The sequence below is a fragment of the Urocitellus parryii genome, chromosome 7, assembly GCF_045843805.1.
Source record: "Urocitellus parryii isolate mUroPar1 chromosome 7, mUroPar1.hap1, whole genome shotgun sequence".
NCBI classification, from domain to species: Eukaryota; Metazoa; Chordata; class Mammalia; order Rodentia; family Sciuridae; genus Urocitellus; species Urocitellus parryii.
In genome coordinates, this window is record NC_135537.1 from 129,178,326 (window position 1) to 129,197,532 (window position 19,207).

At 44.1% G+C, this 19,207-nt stretch overlaps 1 protein-coding gene and 4 non-coding genes across 5 annotated transcripts; 1 reads left to right on the top strand and 4 right to left on the bottom strand.

Moving 5' to 3' along the window:
• Positions 1-8,645: 8,645 nt before the first annotated feature.
• Borcs6 (BLOC-1 related complex subunit 6) lies at positions 8,646-11,395 on the top strand. The gene has a single exon (XM_026390514.2). It carries the CDS (start codon positions 9,607-9,609, stop codon positions 10,681-10,683), a length of 1,077 nt encoding a protein of 358 aa, XP_026246299.1. The 5' UTR covers positions 8,646-9,606; the 3' UTR covers positions 10,684-11,395.
• Positions 11,396-12,037: 642 nt separating this feature from the next.
• On the bottom strand, positions 12,038-12,111 carry Trnai-aau (transfer RNA isoleucine (anticodon AAU)). The gene has a single exon. It is a non-coding gene; the product is annotated as a tRNA-Ile (tRNA).
• Positions 12,112-12,463: 352 nt separating this feature from the next.
• Positions 12,464-12,537, bottom strand: Trnat-agu (transfer RNA threonine (anticodon AGU)). Its single transcript has one exon. It is a non-coding gene; the product is annotated as a tRNA-Thr (tRNA).
• Positions 12,538-12,765: 228 nt separating this feature from the next.
• Trnas-gcu (transfer RNA serine (anticodon GCU)) lies at positions 12,766-12,847 on the bottom strand. The gene has a single exon. It is a non-coding gene; the product is annotated as a tRNA-Ser (tRNA).
• A 422-nt stretch (positions 12,848-13,269) lies between these two features.
• On the bottom strand, positions 13,270-13,341 carry Trnaw-cca (transfer RNA tryptophan (anticodon CCA)). Its single transcript has one exon. It is a non-coding gene; the product is annotated as a tRNA-Trp (tRNA).
• Between the last annotated feature and the right edge of the window lie 5,866 nt (positions 13,342-19,207).

A 19,207-nucleotide genomic window follows, 5' to 3' on the forward strand; every position in this document is an offset into this window, starting at 1 on the left:
TTCTTTCTTTCTTTCTTTCTTTCTTTCTTTCTTTCTTTCTTTCTCTGGATGATTCTTATCACCATATAAACATCTGGTATCAAAAGAATAGGGACAGGGGATGTAGCTCAGTGGTAGGAGCACTTACCTAGTTAGCATGTGTGAAACCCAGGGTTCAACCCCCAACAGAGCAGGAAAAAGTTTATTTGACCTTCACATCCTCCAATATCTTTGAATTTCTGGGCTCTGCTCACAGCATAATGGTCTACACTGACTTCTTTACCACTCATTCACCATGGCCTATGTCCATCCCCTCATTCCCAAACCTCTACCCATCGGTAACCAAAATTGCTCCAGCCAAATCTGATGGGCCGTTTCAGACTCCACCTCCCAGCCATATTCAACATGAATGACGTTCTCTTCTTGAAATACCCCGTTCCTCACCTTCTGCTTCCAGGGTATTGCTCTAAATCCCTTGAGCTGGGTCCTCTTCTGAGCCCTGATGGTCCACTGGGTTGTTTTTTGTTCCCCAGCTATACTTATTAATCTCATTTCATGGCATGGCTTTCAGTACAACTTCCACATTTTTATATCTCACCTTGACCTCCCTACCCTGCTGGATATTGACATTTTGGCATCTCCACTTAATGTGTCTGATGGGCTTCACAAAGATGGCATGTATGTGGGGCTGGGGTTGTAGCTCAGTGGTAGAGTGCTTGCCTAGCACGTGTGAGGCACTGGGTTCAATCCTCAGCACCAGATACAAATAAATAGATAAAATAAAGGCATTGTGTCCATCTACAACTAAAAAGAAAAAAAGAAAAAAAAAGTTGGCGTGTTTAAAATAGTACTCTTAACAGTTTCTGTGGTACACAAAAATCCCAGCAACTCAGGAGGCTGAGACAGGATGATCACAAGTTGGAGACCAGCCTCAGCAACTTAGTGAGACATTGTCTCAAAAAAAAGTGGGGCTGGGCATGGTGGCTCATGCTTGTCATCCCAGTGGCTCAGGAGGCTGGGGAGGCTGAAGCAAGAGGGAAGACATTAAACAACTCAGTGAGACCCTGTCTCTAAATGAAATACAAAATAGGGCTGGGGTTGTGGCTTATTGGTCGAGTGAGTGTCCCTGAGTTGAATTTCCTTTCCGGTACCCTCCCCAAAAGGGGGGAGGGTAGGGGCTTAGGATGTGGCTCAGTGATAAAAACACCTCTGGGTTAAATCCCTAGTACCAAAATAAATAAAATAGTAGTTTTGATTCATCATTCCCTTCCTCCAAAATATCACATCTTTCCCCTAGTAGTCAATAGCACCATTACTCATCCAGTTGCTCAGATCAAAAACCTCTGATTCATCCCTAATTTCTCTTTTTCTTTTCGTGGTTCTGGGGATCAAATCCACAGCCTCATATATGAAAGTCAAATGCTGTTCTACTGAGCCGTGTTCCCCAGCGCCATCTTGTTTCTCTTTTGTGTTTCCCTACTCCACCTTCCAGATCTTTCCACTGCTAGTCAAATAAATCCACCAAGTCTTGGCTCCACTTTCTTTGGATCAAACCCAGATATACTCTACCACTGAACTATATCCCCAGCTCTTTTTATTCTGTTTTTTGTTTGTTTGTTTGTTTTGTTTTGTTTTGTTTTGGTACTGGGGTTTGGGAATTGAACCCAGAGGCACTTAATCACTGAGCCACATCCCCAGTCCTTTTTATTTTTATTTTGAGACAGGGTCTCACTAAGTTGCTGGGGGCCTTGCTAAGGTGCTGAGGCTAGTCTCAAACTTTCCCTCCTCCTGCCTCAGCCTTCCAAGTTGCTGGGATTACAGGCATGGACCACCATGCCCACCTTTTTATTCTTTGAGATGGTCTTACATTATTACCCAGGCTGGTCTTGAACTAGCAATTCCCTGGCTTCAGCTTCCCAAGTATCCGGGAAAACAGGTATGTGCCACATCACCTGCTCCAGCCCCACTTTAATTATGCACAAACCCCATCGTTCTCATGCTGGTTCAAGTCACTGTCCTTTCTCTCTTGAGGATGGCAACAGTCTCCTAACTGTTCTCCCTCCTTCTGTTCCTGTCACTTCAAGTTTGTTAATTGCAAAGTCCAAGTCAGAGCATGCCATTCCCCTAATTAGAATCCTCCTTGGGGACTGGGGATGTAGCTGAGTGGTAGTGCACCTGCTTAGCATGCACAAGGCCCAGCATCCCTCCAGCATCCTTCCCCCTCCTCTCCAAAAATAAATAATCTCTCCCTTGGTTTTTCAGTGTACTTAGAATAAAACTCACACTCCACATAGTTGGCAAGGTCTCCTATGAGGGGTTTTCAACCCTGGCTGCACATTAGAACTCCCAGACCTCACCCAAAGAAATTCAGATTTAATTGTCTGGGTTGAGGCTGGGGCACCCATATATTTTAAACCTTCTCACGTGATTTCAAGTAAGCCCTTCTTCTATAAGACACCTACCTGGCCCTTCTCTACCATTCCAAGCTGGCTTTGAACTACCCTTCTTTTTCTAACTGCTGAAACCCTGTCTTCCTTCCTGCTTTTTGAACATACCCAACTCATTTCCACTCAGGGTTTTTCTATACATTCTTCCCCCTATCTAGAATACTGCTTTCTGTCTTAGAATAATGGGAAGAATGGATGATCTGAGCCAAGACCTTTATCAGAGACCTGTGCTTATTCCCTTGGAGACTTTCCTAAGAGCCTTCACCTCCTCACCCACAAGAATTCCAAGTATCTAGAGCAGGAGCCACCCACTAATGTGATGCAGAAACATGAAATAATTCCACAGCCCACACACTCCCTTGCATTCCACCCCACATCCCACTCAACTACATTCCAACTCAAACAACACAACAGAGTTTGTTGGGGTGTGGGGGAAAAACTGTCCTCATTGACATTTTTTCTGAGAAAGGATATCAAAATGCTGAGTCCAGCTGACTGGGGCATTCATTTATTCACCTTGGTTTGTTTTGCCCTGGTGGGGATTGAACCCAGGGCCTCACACATGCTAGGCAAGTACTCTACCACTGAATGTTACCATCAGCTCCTTTTTAAATTTCTCATTTTGAGGCAGGGTCTGGCTAAATTGCCCAGGCTAGTCTGCAACTTTCGAACTTCCTGCCTTAGCCTCCAGATCCTCGGAGATTACAGGTGTGCACAACCACACTTGGCTTTGTTACAGTCTGTTAAGAAAGAGATCTGACAATGTAAAACATAATACTCTCTGACCTAGCAATCCTACTTGTAGAATTTACCCTGAAAAAATAAAAGCACAGATTCATAAATATAAACGACTTTGTTGTAATTTTGTTGGTAGTAATGAAGACTGGAAATCATCTGATTGTCTATGAAGTGAGGATAGTTGAACAAACTGGGAAATAACACCCTATGAAATATAAATTTGAGGGCAGCCTGAGCAATTTAGCAAGACAGTCTCTCAAATTTTAAAAATTAAGTTTTTAATTAAATTTAATTGTTCTTAATCCAAATCTCTATCTACTGACTTGAAGATATATCCATGATGTATTTGGCAAGAAATGCTAGTTGTAGAGTAGAGAGCACTATTTTTATTTATTTATTTATTGATACTAGGGATTTAACCCAGAGCTGCTTTACCACTGAGCTATATCCTCAGTCCTTTTATTTTATTTTATTTATTTTGAGACAGGTTCTCACTAAGTTGCTAAAGATCTCACTAATTTGCTGAGGCTGGCCTTGAACTTGGTCCACAATGTGGACCTGAGCTATGTGAACTTGCAATCCTCCTGTCTCAGCCTCAGGTACTGGGATTATAGGTGTGAGCCACCGTGCCCAGCTACAATACCATTTTTAGAACAAACAAGGGAATTTTATATTTGTGTGTAAATGGGAGGGGGTGTCCATGGAAGAATATACACCAGACTGTTAACTCACTCAGGCACAGACAGGCAGTAGTTCATCCATCCACAGTTATTCTCTGTTTCTTTTGGTCTGGTGTCCACCTCTCCTCCCATCCTGGAAGCTGAGCTCAGTGACTTATTTTTGTATTTTATTTAGAGACAGGGTCTTAGTGAGTTTGTTTAGTGCCTTCCTTTTTGCGGAAGCTGGCTTTGAACTCGCAATTCTCCTGTGTCAGCCTCCTGAGCCGCTGGGATTACAGGCTGTCAAAGTGTGGCAGTTCTTGGCCTTCACCTGTTGCCTGGTGATGATGAACAGTGCCAGGAGTAGACCATCTTCCCAGCCCCTGTTGTCACCTCTGTTAACAAACCTAACACCGTTAAGGAAGCTTGGGTTTTTGGACCCAGAGTTGTAGAAATGAACACCAGAACCTGAAAGAATTTAAGCATAGGCAAGGATTTATTAGGGACTTTTGGTTGAGTCAGAAGGGAGGCAGCACACGAGGGACAGGAATCCCAGGCAGACTCAAGCAAAGTGCATCTGTGGGGTAGACAGGGACTCTGGCTTTTGATGTATTCCATATAGATGGGTCCTTGGTTGAGCCTATACTCTTCATCCTTCTTTATGGGTCCCATGTCACATTACCATTTTAAGTCTCCACTTTAGGAGTATACTAATAAAGGTAACTGTGGGTTACTTTAGTAGCTATTCTCTGCATGAATTTGTTTCTCACCTCATTGTCTTTATCATCTGAGAAATTCTGATATTATTTTCTACTTTGTCTGGATTTAGCTGACATTTCTGATGTTCAAATAAGCTCAGAAGGCTGAGCTGACTCTCTCAAACTCTCATGCCCTGTCGTGTTATCCTTCAAGATGAGTTTACTGGGTCGAACCTAAGGTTGCTTAACCACTGAGTCACATCCCCAGCCTTTCTTTCTTTCTTTTTTTTTTTAATCAAACAACAACTCTTTTTAAAAATATTTTATTTCTATGTGGTGCTGAGGATCGAACCCAGTATCTCATGCATGCTAGGTGAGCACTCTATCACTGAGCCACAACCCCAGCCCAAATATATATATATATATATATATTTTTTTTTTTTTTTTTTTTTTGGTACTGGAGATTGAACCCAGGGCCTTGTACATGCAAGGCAAGCACTCTACCAACTGAGCTATGTCCCCAGCCCCCTTCCTTTTTTTTTTTTTTTTAAAACAGGGTCTCATTGAGTCTGTGTCAGCCTCCCAAGATGCTGGGATTACAGGCGAGTGCCACCACACCTGGCTTATTTTTTACTTTGAGACAGTGTCTAAGTTGCTTAGGGCTTCACTAGTTGGCTGGCCTCAAACTAGTGATCTTCCGGATTCAACCTCCTGAGCCTCTGGGATTACAGGAACGTGCCACTACATCCAGCTTGATTCTTTTTTTAGTAGTTTTTTTATAATTATTTTTTTTGTATATCTCAACTGATTATGTAAAAGAACAAATCTAATAGAAGAGCTGTGCTGATTTTACAGATTGTTTTTTAATGGTATGGCATGAAACAAAATTGGGTGGTCTTAAATTAACTGATGCACCTACTGACCTCTAATACCCCTGCTAAATTGTTCAGGCTGGCCTCAAATTTATGATCCCCCTGCCTCAGCTTCCCAAGTAATTGGGATTATAAGGATGAGCCACCTCACCTGGTGTGACTACAGTTTTAAATAGGTGGCCAGAGGAGGCCTCATTGAAAAGTTACATCTGAAAAAGGGCCTGAAGGAGCCGGGCACAGGGCACAGGCCTGTTATCCCAGCAGCTGGGTAGGCTGAAGCAGGAGGATCGTGAGTTCTAAGCCACATTCAGCAATGGCCAGGCACTAAGCAACTCAGTGAGACTTTGTCTCTAAATAAAATACAAAATAGGGCTGGGGATGTGGCTCAGTGGCCAAGTGCCCCTGAGTTCAATCCCCAGTTTGGAAAAAAAAAAAAGGGCCTGAAGGATGTAAGGGAAGGAAGACTACTCAGGTTGAAAATTTTTCTTGGCATTAAAATAAATAAATAAGGCAAAGCCCCATAACAAATTAGATAATTACACACAAAAGGACAAGTGTACAAAAGAGAAAGGGGCAGCCATGTCAATTGATGTACAAGTCTAAGAACTCTGAAAACAAAACAAAACAAAAGGTTAAAGCTGGTGAAATCCTTGCAGTGGAAAGACAGAGGCAGAACACCAAATGTTTGTATGTCTCCAGAGCAGAACAGAAAGGAATAGATGAGACCACAGACCTCACAGGCCATGGTGAGGACTTGGGTTTTATTTAAGGAAACAGAGGCATTTTAAGGTTGTGAGCAAAGGAGTGATATTATTATTATTATTATTAATTTTATTGTGATGTTGGGAATCAAGCCCAGGGCCTTATGAATGCCAGGCAAGTACTTTACCCCTGAACCATATTCCCAGTCTACATTATTTATAGTTTAAAAGATCTCTCTGGCACTCTATTGAGAATAGACTGTAGAGAGGTGAGGGTAAAGGAGACCACTGGCGAAGCTACTTCAATAATCTAGGCAAGAAAATAGGTGAAGCAGGAGGAGTAGGAGCAGCAAATGAGAAGGAAACAGTGTCTATGTATTTTAGAGTAGAACCAAGCATTGGACATGAATTGTGATGAAAAGAGAAGAACCAAGAGCAACCCCAAGGCTTTTGAAAGATGGAGTTGCCATTTGCTGCAAAAAGAAATCATTGTGTGGCCAGGTGTGGTGGCACAGGCCTGTAATTCCAGAGACTCAGGCTGAGATAGGAGGATCATGAGTTCAAAGCCAGCCTCAGCAAAGGCGAGGCAATAAACAGTGAGACCCTGTCTCTAATATAAAATAAAAAATAGGGCTGGGGATGTGGCTCAGTAGTTAAGTGCCCTGATTTCAATCCTCAGTACCAAAAAAAAAAAAAAAAAGAAAGAAAGAAAGAAAGAAAATAAAAAAGAAAGAAAGAAAGAAATACTTAGGAAGGAATGAGGATTTGGTGGGATGGAAGTGGTGAAGGAACCAGATCATAGGAAGGATAAAGGTGGGGCTGGTCTCAGGCAGGCACAGGAATTCAAGAGCTTCCAAGATACATGCCTCTCCCATCTTTTTTCTCTGGTTCTGGTTGTCACTTATCAGCCTCATTCTTTCCTGCAGTCTTCTCTTTCAGAGCTTCTACCTGGCGTGGAAGAGGTCCTGGGTTCTATCCCTTAGTGTAGAGGTGCAGGGGAGCACTGGGGAGGACTTTTACTGGTCATGCCTATGTTCTGTTCCCTTCTCTGAGACAATTTGCAGGTAGAAGTATTAAGTACTCTGATAAGCTTTGGGTCATGTGCCTATCCCTGGGCACAATAAAGGAGGCTGTCACCTCATTAATCCTCATAGAGTGAGGAATAAAAAACTACACTTACACATTGGTTAACTGAGCACTTACCCACTAAAACCTTCAAGATGCATCTAAAACATGTTCACTTGCACAATTGTACTGTATCACACTAGGCTGAGCCATCATTTTCTTATATTTGTAACCTTCTTTTTACTACCCTACCTGTCCCCATTAGTCCCCTTGTAAACATTTCATGCAACAGCCAATAATTCCCAAAAATGAATCCATCACATCATTCCCTTTCTGTGCTCAGCATCTCATTGTCAAGGGAGGTACTACTATCTTCTAAGGAATATACACCTAGCCCAAATATATATATAGCCTTTTTAAGACTAGAGGGAGGGTTTTTATCAAGCAGCAGGTAAATAAAAGACAAAGACAACTGGTGATTGTGAGTTCTTCAGGCCTAGTCAAACAGTGAGCTACTCTCATCAGAGTTGGCTGCCTAAGATGCTGTCGAGACCTGAAGGTGAGTACTGGGAAGTTCTGGCACTTGCACTTCTGAATGCAGGTGTGACACTGCCTCAGTCTATCTCTGTGTCCATGATCAGATGACATCTTTGTACTTGGATCCAGAACTCATTTTTATGAGGGCAAGCTTTGGCATGGTTTACAATTCCTTGGATTGTGTAAAGAGAAATGAACCACAACACAGGCTTGTAAGATACAGCCTCTTATAGGAAGACCTCAAGAAAACAACGAAAGGTGGGCTATAGGGGTAGGAAGAATAGTAGAATGAACTGGACATTATGACCCTATGTGCATTTATGACTAAATGACCAGTGTGATTCTACATCATGTACAACCAGAAGAATGAGAAGTTATACTCCATTTATGTATGACTTGTCAAAGTGCATTCTACTGTCATGTTATCTAATTAGAACAAATAAAAAAAACAATGAAAGGAATACAAGAACAGAATGAAGAAATTCAGGGGACTGCAAACTGCAAAGGGCAATGTTGATGCTGTCAAAAAAGCAGGAGTAAAGATTCTATAGTGACATTATCTGAGGAGATTGTGTGAAATTTTCACAAAAGGATTAGTAAACCATAAAAAATATTTTTTTTGAAAAAAGGAACATTCATATCCATTATCAGCTAAGGAGTGAGATGTTTTTAATAAACACCAATGTCTCAGGGTCTTGGTTATATTTTCCAATGTCTGCTGTACCATTGCACTTGAAAGAAATCTCTGTTTCCTAACAGGAACTTCGGGGCCCCTCCCTGCATGAGGTAGCCTCTGCCTGTTTCTTTAGTTTGTGGTTCTAAATCCTCCCCCTCCCCCTTGATCTCCCTTGATCTTTTTTTTTTTTTTTTTTTTTGCCCAACTGTCTCCTGCCCACCCCATCCCCAGTTCCTTGAATATGTCAATCTTTTTTTTTTTTTCTCCCTGAGATTTAGCACAACTCTTCCTTTTGCCGGGAAGGTGACTAGCTCTTTGTGTTTCTTTTCAAATGTCTTCTCATCAAAGAGGTCTTGCTTAACTCCTTATCTAAACTAGTGCCTGTCCAGTCATCACAACCCTACCCTTTATATCCTAAAAAAGTACCTAGGGAGGGGTTTGGACATGTATGTGTAGCTCAGTGACAGAACATGCTTATCATGCACAAGGCTCTGGATTTGATCTCCGCACCAACAAAGCAAAATAAGTGCTTATCAGAATTTGTGATATTCTCGTTTGAATTTTACCTTGGGACAAAATCACACATCATCGTCCAGTGGGAGAGACAGAAAACACAGGAATGCCAAACGTACGGGAAAGCCCATGGGCCCCTGAATCGCTGTCCACAATGAGTTGCTCTGGGCAGTTCATCAGCTAGGTCTGTCAACCCAGGACAATAGAACCAATTATTCATACTCTGCTGAGAATTCTGGTTGTATTTTTCTTGGTCAGGTGGGTACGATTCAATCCCTAGGATCCAAGCAGGATATATTATTTCCATTCCAAGGGTCTCGGGGAACCCCGAATCTGGTCCTTAGTTGGTGAGTTTGCTAAGCAATAATTATAAACGGGACAATTATGGGCGGAAAGAGAGCTGCACTCCTTCAGGGCTCCGGTATTTCGGAACCTTAATCTTGAAGACCTGCCCCTTCAACTTTCTGAAAGGGCGGGGCAACGAGAGCAGCTGTCACCTCCTTCCCTCCACCCGGCTGGCTCTCGTGTGTGTTCAGATGTTCAATAACAGCTCTTCTTCCGGGACTTCCTGGTCACCACAACCAATCAAAGTGTTCTTCCTGTCCAACCATTGTCAGTTTGGGGCCAATCGGCGCGGCTCTACCAACGCCCCTTAAAGGCGCCGCGGCTGCCTCCTGAGCCCGGGCGGACCAATTCCTCCGTTCCGGCCCCCGCCCGCAGTATGGAGTCGTCTCGGGGGCGGCCCGGGTCGGAGGCTGACCTTCTAGCTCTAGCGGAACAGCAGGCCGCGATTTTCTGCGGTGGGCAGGGTGGAACGCCCTCTAAGCCACCCTCAGGCCTGAGGGTGTCTGGGGAGGAAGAGGCCAAGAACGTTGGGGGCGCGAGCCGCCAACCCAGGTCGTCCCCGAAGACTTCGAGCAGCAGCATAGTCCGCCGGCTGGAACCGGAGGCTTGGAAAAACGAGCCCGGCCCCCGAGCGACGCGGTCTGGGAGCCGGAGCCGCCGCGGGGAGCCAGGTTCCGAGTACGACCCGAACCTGTCCTCCCGACACAAGGATCCTAAGCCGTCGGAGGACAAGCCTGCATCCGAGAGGATCGACCGTCGAGGGAGCCCGGGAGGCGTCGAAATGAATGTGGAACAGCCGCAGCAGGAAGAGGAAGACATTGACGAGGAGGCGGCAGCGGCCGGCAGGGCTAGCCGCTCGTTCTCCAGCCGCCTTCAGGACAGCCGCAGTCTGGACGGGCTCAGTGGGGCGTGCGGAGGCGCGGGGTCCGCAGGGGGTGCGGAGTCCGGCGCGGGCGGCGGACGCCGTGCCACTATTTCCAGTCCCCTGGAGCTCGAGGGCACTGTGAGCCGCCACGGAGACCTCACTCACTTTGTCGCCAACAACCTGCAACTCAAGATCCGTCTGAGCGGCGTCGCTCCGCCCCTTCCCCCTGCTCCAGTGCGTCCCTGCCTAGCACCGGCACCCACTCCTACCATCCCGCCCATCGACCCTGACGTGCTGCGGGATCTGGAACGGCTGAGTCGCGATCTGGGCAGCCGGGTGGACCGCCTGCTTCGCGGGCTGGGTGGTGCGGTGCAGGAGCTGACAGCGCTGAGCGTGGGCTGCATTCAGACCTACCGCGATGCGGTGGACTCCTTAGGCGAAGCCGTGGACATGAGTATTAAGGGCATGTACACCCTGCTGGCGCGATGCGAGGAGCTGGAGAGGGCTCTGCAGCCGGTTCAGGGGCTGGCGCGCCAAGTCCGAGACATCCGACGCACTCTGGAGGTGTTGGAGGCCCTGTGCAAGTGACCTGGAGAGATGAAGAGGCGGGGCCTAGTCCTGGCAGGGCCCAGCTGGATCCTAAGGACTCTTCAAGGAGCCTTGGTGGGAACTGCCCGCTGTGGGAAGACCTGGGTGTTGGAGGTTCTTCCAAATGCGTTTAGCTGGCCCGTGCCCTCTCGAAGGGTCTTAGGGAGGTGTATATGGGGGAAGTTCTCCTGGTGGGATGGGATGTTGCCTTGCTTCTATTCAGTTGGCCATCTGTAGCTACCCTGTTCTTTCCAACTCTCCTCCCTAGCTAGAACACCAAGCCTGGGAACCCAGAGTCTTAGTCTCGGTTTCAGAGTGGGAACATGATTCCCATACAAGATCACAAAAAGGGAACAGAGGAGACCCAGCCCCATTGTGGCCATCCTGACTCTGGTGGCCACATCTCAGGTTTCAGGGGCTTTGGGAGCTTGAGTGGCCCCTGGCCACACACCATGCAGGCAAGAATGGATACCTGCAGATGTTTAACCAGCTGCTTCTGCCCTTTGGTTCCCTACAAAACCACTTCCCCAGCCAGAACTGGGGTGGTGTGAAGAGGAATACATTGCATGGTGGAGGGTGAAGTGGGAGGTGTCTCACTGCTCTCAGGGTTCAGGTCCAATTGTTGCTGGTATTGAAGTCCACCTGTTGTGGAATGTTCTGATCCATTTTGGCTTTCTGAGTTTTTGTGGAATTAAAGTGCTGCTGCTGCTAAGGCTGAGGCTGCATCTCTGTGGGGTGGCAGGATTCCATTATCCAAAGGAATGGGAATATGAGGGTCATGGAGCTACCCTTGGAGTGGGGGCTGAGAGTGGGGTGTGGGTCCCAGATTGGATGGGAAAGGATATGGGGGTTCCTGCTGTAGGCAGCAGATCTGCAGGGAAATGTGAAACAGATAATCACACACAGGGGGCCAGAGAATGCAAGCAAGATTCTCTTGAAGAGGGGAAGCAAATTATCTTCTTAGGTCTTAATGGACAGGCAGGTGCTGGCTGCTGGACATCTTGCCTGTGGAGTAACATGGGGAATACTTGACAGCTCTATTCCTGACCATTTGCCATACTCTGCTGATGGTGTCCAAATGTAATTATTTGAGACAATTTTGTCCCAATTCTTGGCAGTCTTCTGTTTACAGAACACAAACTAAGGTCGCCGTACACATTATAGGGATGAAATTTAGGTATCACAGAAAGAACTCACTTTCTCTGTATGTTCAAATTATCCATAATGAACTAAACTAGAGTAGGTTTTGGGTATGAAATAGTCCCAGGTCCACGATATCGCTTTCCTTGTTTACCATTTCCCCCTTAGAAAATATTAAGCACAGTGATTCCTTCCTGGCAAAACTTTACCGTCCTGGCCCGTACGGGGATCGAACCCGCGACCTTGGCGTTATTAGCACCACGCTCTAACCAACTGAGCTAACCGGCCACCTGACCACCACGTTAGAAAGTGAAGTTACATGAGAGTTATAACTGATCATTTGTTCTAGGAAACTCAGGATGCAAAAAAGTTGACCAGCTGAGCACTTAGATAAGTTAACAGCCAAACTGCAATACTGACAAACACAGGTGATACGACTACTGAAGCACCAGCTTCAGGATCAGGCATAAATGTGATGGGCACGAGGAGGATCCCCAAAATAGGATTTGCCTGGTAGCGTCTAGAAGTTTCCGCGAAGGGGCTCAAAGAACGTAGAGGAAATGAATACAGAGAGCTGGTCCATAAGGGACCATAACTCTTGCAAGGTCTGATATTTGTTTCAAAATACAAGAAACTATGGAGGCACCGCTGGGATTCGAACCCAGGATCTCCTGTTTACTAGACAGGCGCTTTAACCAACTAAGCCACGGCGCCCGCCAAAGGTATGCATAACCTTACTTTCCTGGCCAGGTCAGTTCTGTACCAGGTAAATATACGGGTTTAATAATTTTTATAGTGCAGGAAATAGTAGTACAGAAGTTCTGGGAAGAGAAAGAATGCAGGGGTGGTGCTGAAACATTGAATCTAGGCCAATGAAAAGAGGTAAGAGAAATTCTTACCTACAGATTACAAAATGAAACGCAGACTTTGATAATCGCGAACCGACGAGGATGGGATTCGAACCCACGCGTGCAGAGCACAATGGATTAGCAGTCCATCGCCTTAACCACTCGGCCACCTCGTCTGTATAGGAAGTCACTGTCTTCTTCTCACTGGGAACTAACTCCCCTGTTCTTACTTCTGCAGCTGGATTATGGTTGTGTTATAAAGAGAACACATTTACAGGAATCCTGCCCATCCCTACCAACAGATTTCACAAAGACCCAGCCATACTCTCAGGTACGCGAGTGCTCACCTCTCTTCCTTCTAGGCTGAGTAGTCGAGAGCTGAATCTGTCTCTGGGAGCTCCCCTGTCACAGAATTTTCTGAATCGACTGCAAAAAAAATCCCAGCGAAATCACAAGGGTCCTTGGACGGGTTGGCCACGGAATTTCTCATCAGAAGCCTTCCCCTTCCTGCTCCTTTAAGAGATGTTTCTTCTCCGAGTACTGTAATTGGATCAAAATTGAGAGTAGGATTAAACCAAAGCAACTTTAGAAAAGCAACTGACCTCGACGTGATTTGAACACGCAACCTTCTGATCTGGAGTCAGACGCGCTACCGTTGCGCCACGAGGCCGGTTGGCCACAACGCTGGACAGGTCCCTTCATGACCATTGTACAGCTGGGTAGCCGGCAAATGGAGATTGATACACGGGAGTCGAAAAATTTTACTGTGTTTCTGAAAACCCTTAGACTGGAACAAAAAGCTTCTTGAGCAGAACCGCGCCGGCAGCACCCAACAGAGCAATAGACTCGGCCTCAAGACCGAGTCCGAGGTGAAGATCTCCGAGCTCATCAAATGGGATATCAGAGCTCACAGTCCAACGGGGACCCAACTAAGTAGAACAAATTAAAGGAACGAGATAGAGCCGTGCCAGAAAAGGTGGGCGATCAGCTCCTTCAGCAAGACTCAGATTCCCCATTAACAGTGTTTGGAGGCTTCCAAAATACCAAGCCCAGTCCACGGGTTCAGAGATTTTAACTTAACTCATCCAGAAAAGAACCATGGTATTTAATACTTTTGCAAAAATTGGTGCTCAAAATGTTTGAGGCATAGTTTATAATGAGAAGATGTTAAGTGTATATTTTGATAAATTCACCCATGCAACTCGCAATCCTTTTAAAATTGAGGGCATTTCCATCAGTGCAGAAGGTTATCCCATAAACGTTTCTTCTCAGTGGATCCTCAACCCTCCTTCCCAGGGAACCACTGTTCCGGTTTCCATCATCATAAACATTTGTATTTTTTAAAGCTCCCCAAGTGAGACAGGGCTGAGAACTTCTAAAGAGGGATATCCCAAACTGGAAGAGACCCCATTTGCTTCCTGAAGGAAGAGTTCAACAGGCCAAATGGGGAAGGAGGTCATACTGTATCTCACCTCTGCCCTTCTGACCCTCATTCCTGCCAGCAGCTCTCTAAAAAATTATCAAGGACACAGAGGTGTCAACGCCCATAGATGCTTCCCCAGCCTGGCCTTACCCTGATTTCCAACAACTTCTCTAAGAGCACACTTCTTTGATTGTCTTGGCACTGGGCTGTTGGTCTTGACCTCCCCAACCAGTCTCTCTTTTTCTGTTCTTAAGTCCTTGTTTTTGTCAGGGTTTAGTCTTCTGTCCTCATGCTACAAATGTTCCCTGGCTTTTGCTGTCACCTCTAGGTTCAGGGCTCTTGAATCCCACCCCCACCTCTGGATCCAAATGTCTAGTGCCTACTGGATACCCTCAGTTGATTGTGTCATCTCGCCTTCTCAGTCCTTCTGCACTTCCTCTGAGTGGCCAATATGAGGCAGAAAAACTCATCTTTGACTCTTCCTTCTCCCACATATCCCATTTCTAGTCACCAAGTCCTGCCATTTCCTTAGTAATTCTCTTGTCAGTCCCCATTTCCCATTCCCATTGTCCCCTTGGCCAGTCTTGCTGGCTTATGGTTACACACTCCTCTCTGACCACTTTGCCTCCAGAATAGTCAAAGATTATCATCTTTTTAAAAAGCAAACATGGGGGTTGGGGTTGTGGCTCAGTGGTAAAGTGCTTGCCTAGACCGTGTGTGGCACTGGATTCCAGCCTTAGCACCTCATAAAAAATAAATAAAATAAAGGCATTTTGTCCCATCTACAACTTATAATTTTTTTTTTTAATGCAAACATGGTTCCATCTCTCATTGGCTTAAAATCAGTCTCAGCTGGGGAGGTGGCACATGCTTGTAATCTCAACAATTTGGGAGGCTACAGCAGGGATGATTGCAAGTTCAAAAACAGCCTGAGCAATTTAGGAACGCCCTAAGCAATTTAGTGAGACCCTATCTAAAAATAAAAAAGGGCTGTAATTGTGGCTCAGTGGTTAAGTCTTCCTGGGTTCAATCCCAGGTACAAAAAAAAAAAAAAATTAAAATTAAAAAATAAATCAGAGTATCATCACCTTTGGGATTAAGTCTTACTTTCTTGTGTGGACCCACAGGGTCAAGCAACAGAGTGCTAGTGTTTGGGCTCTGGAACCTGGATGTCAGGGCTTATACACAGGCTTTACTACTTGTAGCTGTGTAGTTTGTGCTGCTTCTTTAGCCTCCCTGTGTCTATCTAGAAAGTGGTAAGATTCAAATATATTGCTACTAGTCTATTTGCTACTCAGTATTCAGATCCTGGCTCAATTATTATTGTTAGGAGTAGTAGTAATATCTAATCTTTGCTTGATTTTTCAGCCACACATCCCTCACCTTCCATATTACAACTATACTGAATCTTTATATATATATATATATATATTTTTTTTTTAGTTGTCAATGGGCTTTTTTTTTCTTTTTACGTGTGGAACCCCAGTGCATCACACATGCGAGGCAGGCGCTCTACCACTGAGGTACAGCCCCAGCCCAAGCAATTAACTTTTGTAGGTTGATCTTACATCCCCTGACTTTTGTATTCATTTATTTATTCCAGGAGCTTTTTGATAGGTTCTTTTGAATTTTTCACATGGACAATAAAAGTAAACCATAAAAGTTAAAAGTGGAGCTGGAGTTGTAGCTCAGTGGTAGAGCACGTGCCCAGCACATGTGAGACATTGGGCTCCATCCTAGCAACACATAAAAACAAATAAATTGGGCTGGAGTTGTGGCTCAGTGGTAATGCAGTCCTCTGGCATGTGTGAGGCCCTGGGTTTGATCCTCAGCACCACATAAAAATAAATAAATAAAATAAAGGTATTGTGGCCAACTATAACTAAAAAATAAAATTAAAAAAAAAAAGTAACACAGAACCACTGAATCCAATGATATAAAAAGGTTTGTGGGTTTACTATCAGAACAATTATTTAAAGCAGTTGTTTTGATTGTTAATCCCTGTTAAAATAGACTTTAAGGATAAGACAAATCAAAAAATAACAACAGCTCTGTGACATACTCCTGTAATCCCAGTAACTGGGGAGGCTGAGGTGGAGGATCAAAGTTCAAAGCCAGCCTCAGCAACAGTGAGGCTCTAAGCAATTCAGTGAGACACTGTCTCTAAATAAAATACAAAATAGGGCTGGGATGTGTTCCTGAGTTCAATCCCTAGTCAAAAAAAAAAAAAAAAAAAGAAAAAGAAAAGAAAAGAAAGAATTGTAAGTATGAACTCAAGATGTGTTTATCTCTCTAAAAAAGGATAAAAAAAAAAGTATTTCTTAATGTTGTTTTAAAAAAAGGACCTAGAGACAACAAAGAGCACCCCTACTGAAAATGCTATTTCCTGTCCCTGAAATGAATCATTCCAGATGTGGGAAAGGTAAAGGGCTATAGATAGAATGTCTTGTCATACCATATAGCAAGGAAACTATTGAACATGGTACTGTCAAGACAATAATTCAGGGACCTGCAACAGAGGACATTTTCAAGAAACTAAGAAACAAAGCAAAACAAAAAAGGCAAACAATTCAGTTTAAAAATGGTCAGAGAGGTGGGGGTGAATTGGGTTTGGAGTTGTGGCTAAGTAGTAGAGCACTCTAGGGCTCGCCCAGGCACATAAAAATAAAGGTATTGTGTACAACTACAACTAAAAAATAAATAATTTTTTAAAAATGGTCAGAGGACTTGAATACACATTCCTCCAAAACCAACAACAACAAAAACCCCACAAATGACCAATAAGCACATGCAAAGATGCTCAACATCATCCATCACTAGTGAAATGAAAATTAAAACCACACTGTACAATATAACCAGGACCTGGTGGTTTAGGCCTTTAATCCCAGCTACTTGGGAGGCTGAGGCAGGCGATAGAAAGTTCAAGGTCAGCCTCAGCAATTTATCCAGACCCTTTCTCAAAATAAAAAACTAAGAACCTCTGGAGGTAGACTCAGTGATACAGCATCCCTGGGCTCAATTCCCAGTACAGTAAAAAAAACAAACAAAAAAACCCACAATATGCTGGTTTACAGATGGTGCACTTCTGTAATCCCAGCTCCTGGGGAAACTGAGGCAGGAGGATTGTGAGTTTGAAGGTTCAACTTACTGAGACCCTGTCTTTAAAGAAAATAAAAAGAACTGGGAATGAAGCTCAGCACTAGAGCATTAGCATGCAAGAGAATTTTCAATTCCCAGTACTGCAAAAAAAAAAAAAAAAATAGGGGCTGGGGCTGGGGCTCAGTGGTAGAGCACTTGCCTGGCACCTGTAAGGCACTGAGTTCTATCTTCAGCAACACATAAAAAGTAAATAAATAGATAGATAAGTAAATAAATAAACTCACAATGTTAGCACTTCACACCCACTAGCATGGCTAGAATTTAAGAAGGAAAGGAAGAAGAAAAAAGAAAGAAGGTAAGTCTTAATAAATATGTTGAGAAACTTAAACTTTCACATATTGCTGGTGGAAATGTAAAATGGTACAATCACTGTGGAAAACAATTTGCAAGTTACTCAAAAAGTTAAACAGAGTTGCCAGGTGACCTAGAAATTCTACTCTGATGTTTATTCCTCAAAGAACTAAAAACAGGTACTCAAATACCTGTACATGATCACAGTAGCACTATTCACAGTAGCCTAAAGGCAGAAACAAATCCAACATCCAACTGATGAATGGCTTAAATAAATAAAGTGTGATCACATGCATGTATAGAATGTTATTCAGCCATCAAGAGGAATGAAATACTGACACACTATGTGTACGAATCTTAAAAACAACACGCTGGGTGGTGTGCAGGGGCTCATGCCTGCAAGCCCAGCTACTCCTATAGTCCCAGAGACTCCAGAGGCTAAGGCAGGAGGATCACAAGTTTGAGGACAGCCTGGGCAATTTAGTGAGACCCTGTCTCAAGATAAAAAAATAAAAAGGGGTGGGGGGGGGAATTAAGGAATTTTGGATTGTGCAGAGGGGAGTGAGAGGAGGGAAGCAGGCTATGGAAATGGGCTATGGAGATGGGAAGGAGAGAGCAATGACGGACATGATTACCCTATATACAATATGACTACACTGATTCCCCCTACTTCACTGTAATTTCTTAGCTCCAATCTGGTCTAAGCCTCAACCTGTCCTTTCTAGACAATTCTGGGTGTTTCTCATTCATCTTCTGCTTCAAATCTTAAAATCTATTCTCCACTGGGTATGGTGGTGCATGTCTGTAATCCCAGCAACTCAGGAGGCTGAGACAGGAGGATCCTGAGTCCAAAGCCAGTCTCAGCAAAAGCAAGGCCCTAAGCAACTCAGTGAGACCCACGCTCTAAATAAAATTCAAAAATAGAGCTGGGGATGTGGCTCAGTGGTCTAGTGTCTCTGAGTTCAGATACCCAAAATAAAATAAAATTAAAAAGAAATAAATAATTAAATAAAAATTAAAATTAAAAGGAGCTGGGATGTAGCTCAGTGTTTCAGAACCCCTGGGTTTTGTTCCTCTTTCATCACTAGGCTTCAGAAACTATGGTTTCCTTTCTGTTCAACAAACACACTTGGCTCATTCCCACCACCCTTGCACTTGTTCTTCTCTCTGACTAAAATACTCTTTTCCCCAGATATTCACATGGCTGGCTCTCTTTATTTTATTCAGGGACCTTGGAAAATCTTGCAAAAGCAAGTCCAAGTTTTTCTTCACTCTTGCCCTATGACATAGCTTCCTTCCTTTGATAAGCTGTGACCAGGGGAGTTCAGCCTGGGTTTTTGATTCCTAGGAGAAAATGCATATACGTTTCTGACAAAGGGAAGAAAAACATAAACTCTTCAGTTTTTTAATCTTTTTTATATCCTAAGAAACTTTGCATATTTGCTATACTGTTAATTTCTGTGTTGGAAGATAAGAGACATGCATGGCTCATTGTAAATTAGATGTATCAGTGTCACTCATTTTAGGAGTCAAATGTAAAAGAGAAAAGCAGTTTTGTCCACTGTACATGATGGTTTTGTTTGTCTTTCCTGAGATGGGGGTGATTTGAAATTATTTTCAGAACTTTGAATGAGTTCCACAGTCAAGAAGAGAAATTTCTTCA

Bases quoted from the DNA above. Each gene is read 5' to 3' on its own strand.
- Borcs6 (XM_026390514.2), top strand. From the start codon at position 9,607: ATGGAGTCGTCTCGGGGGCGGCCCGGGTCGGAGGCTGACCTTCTAGCT.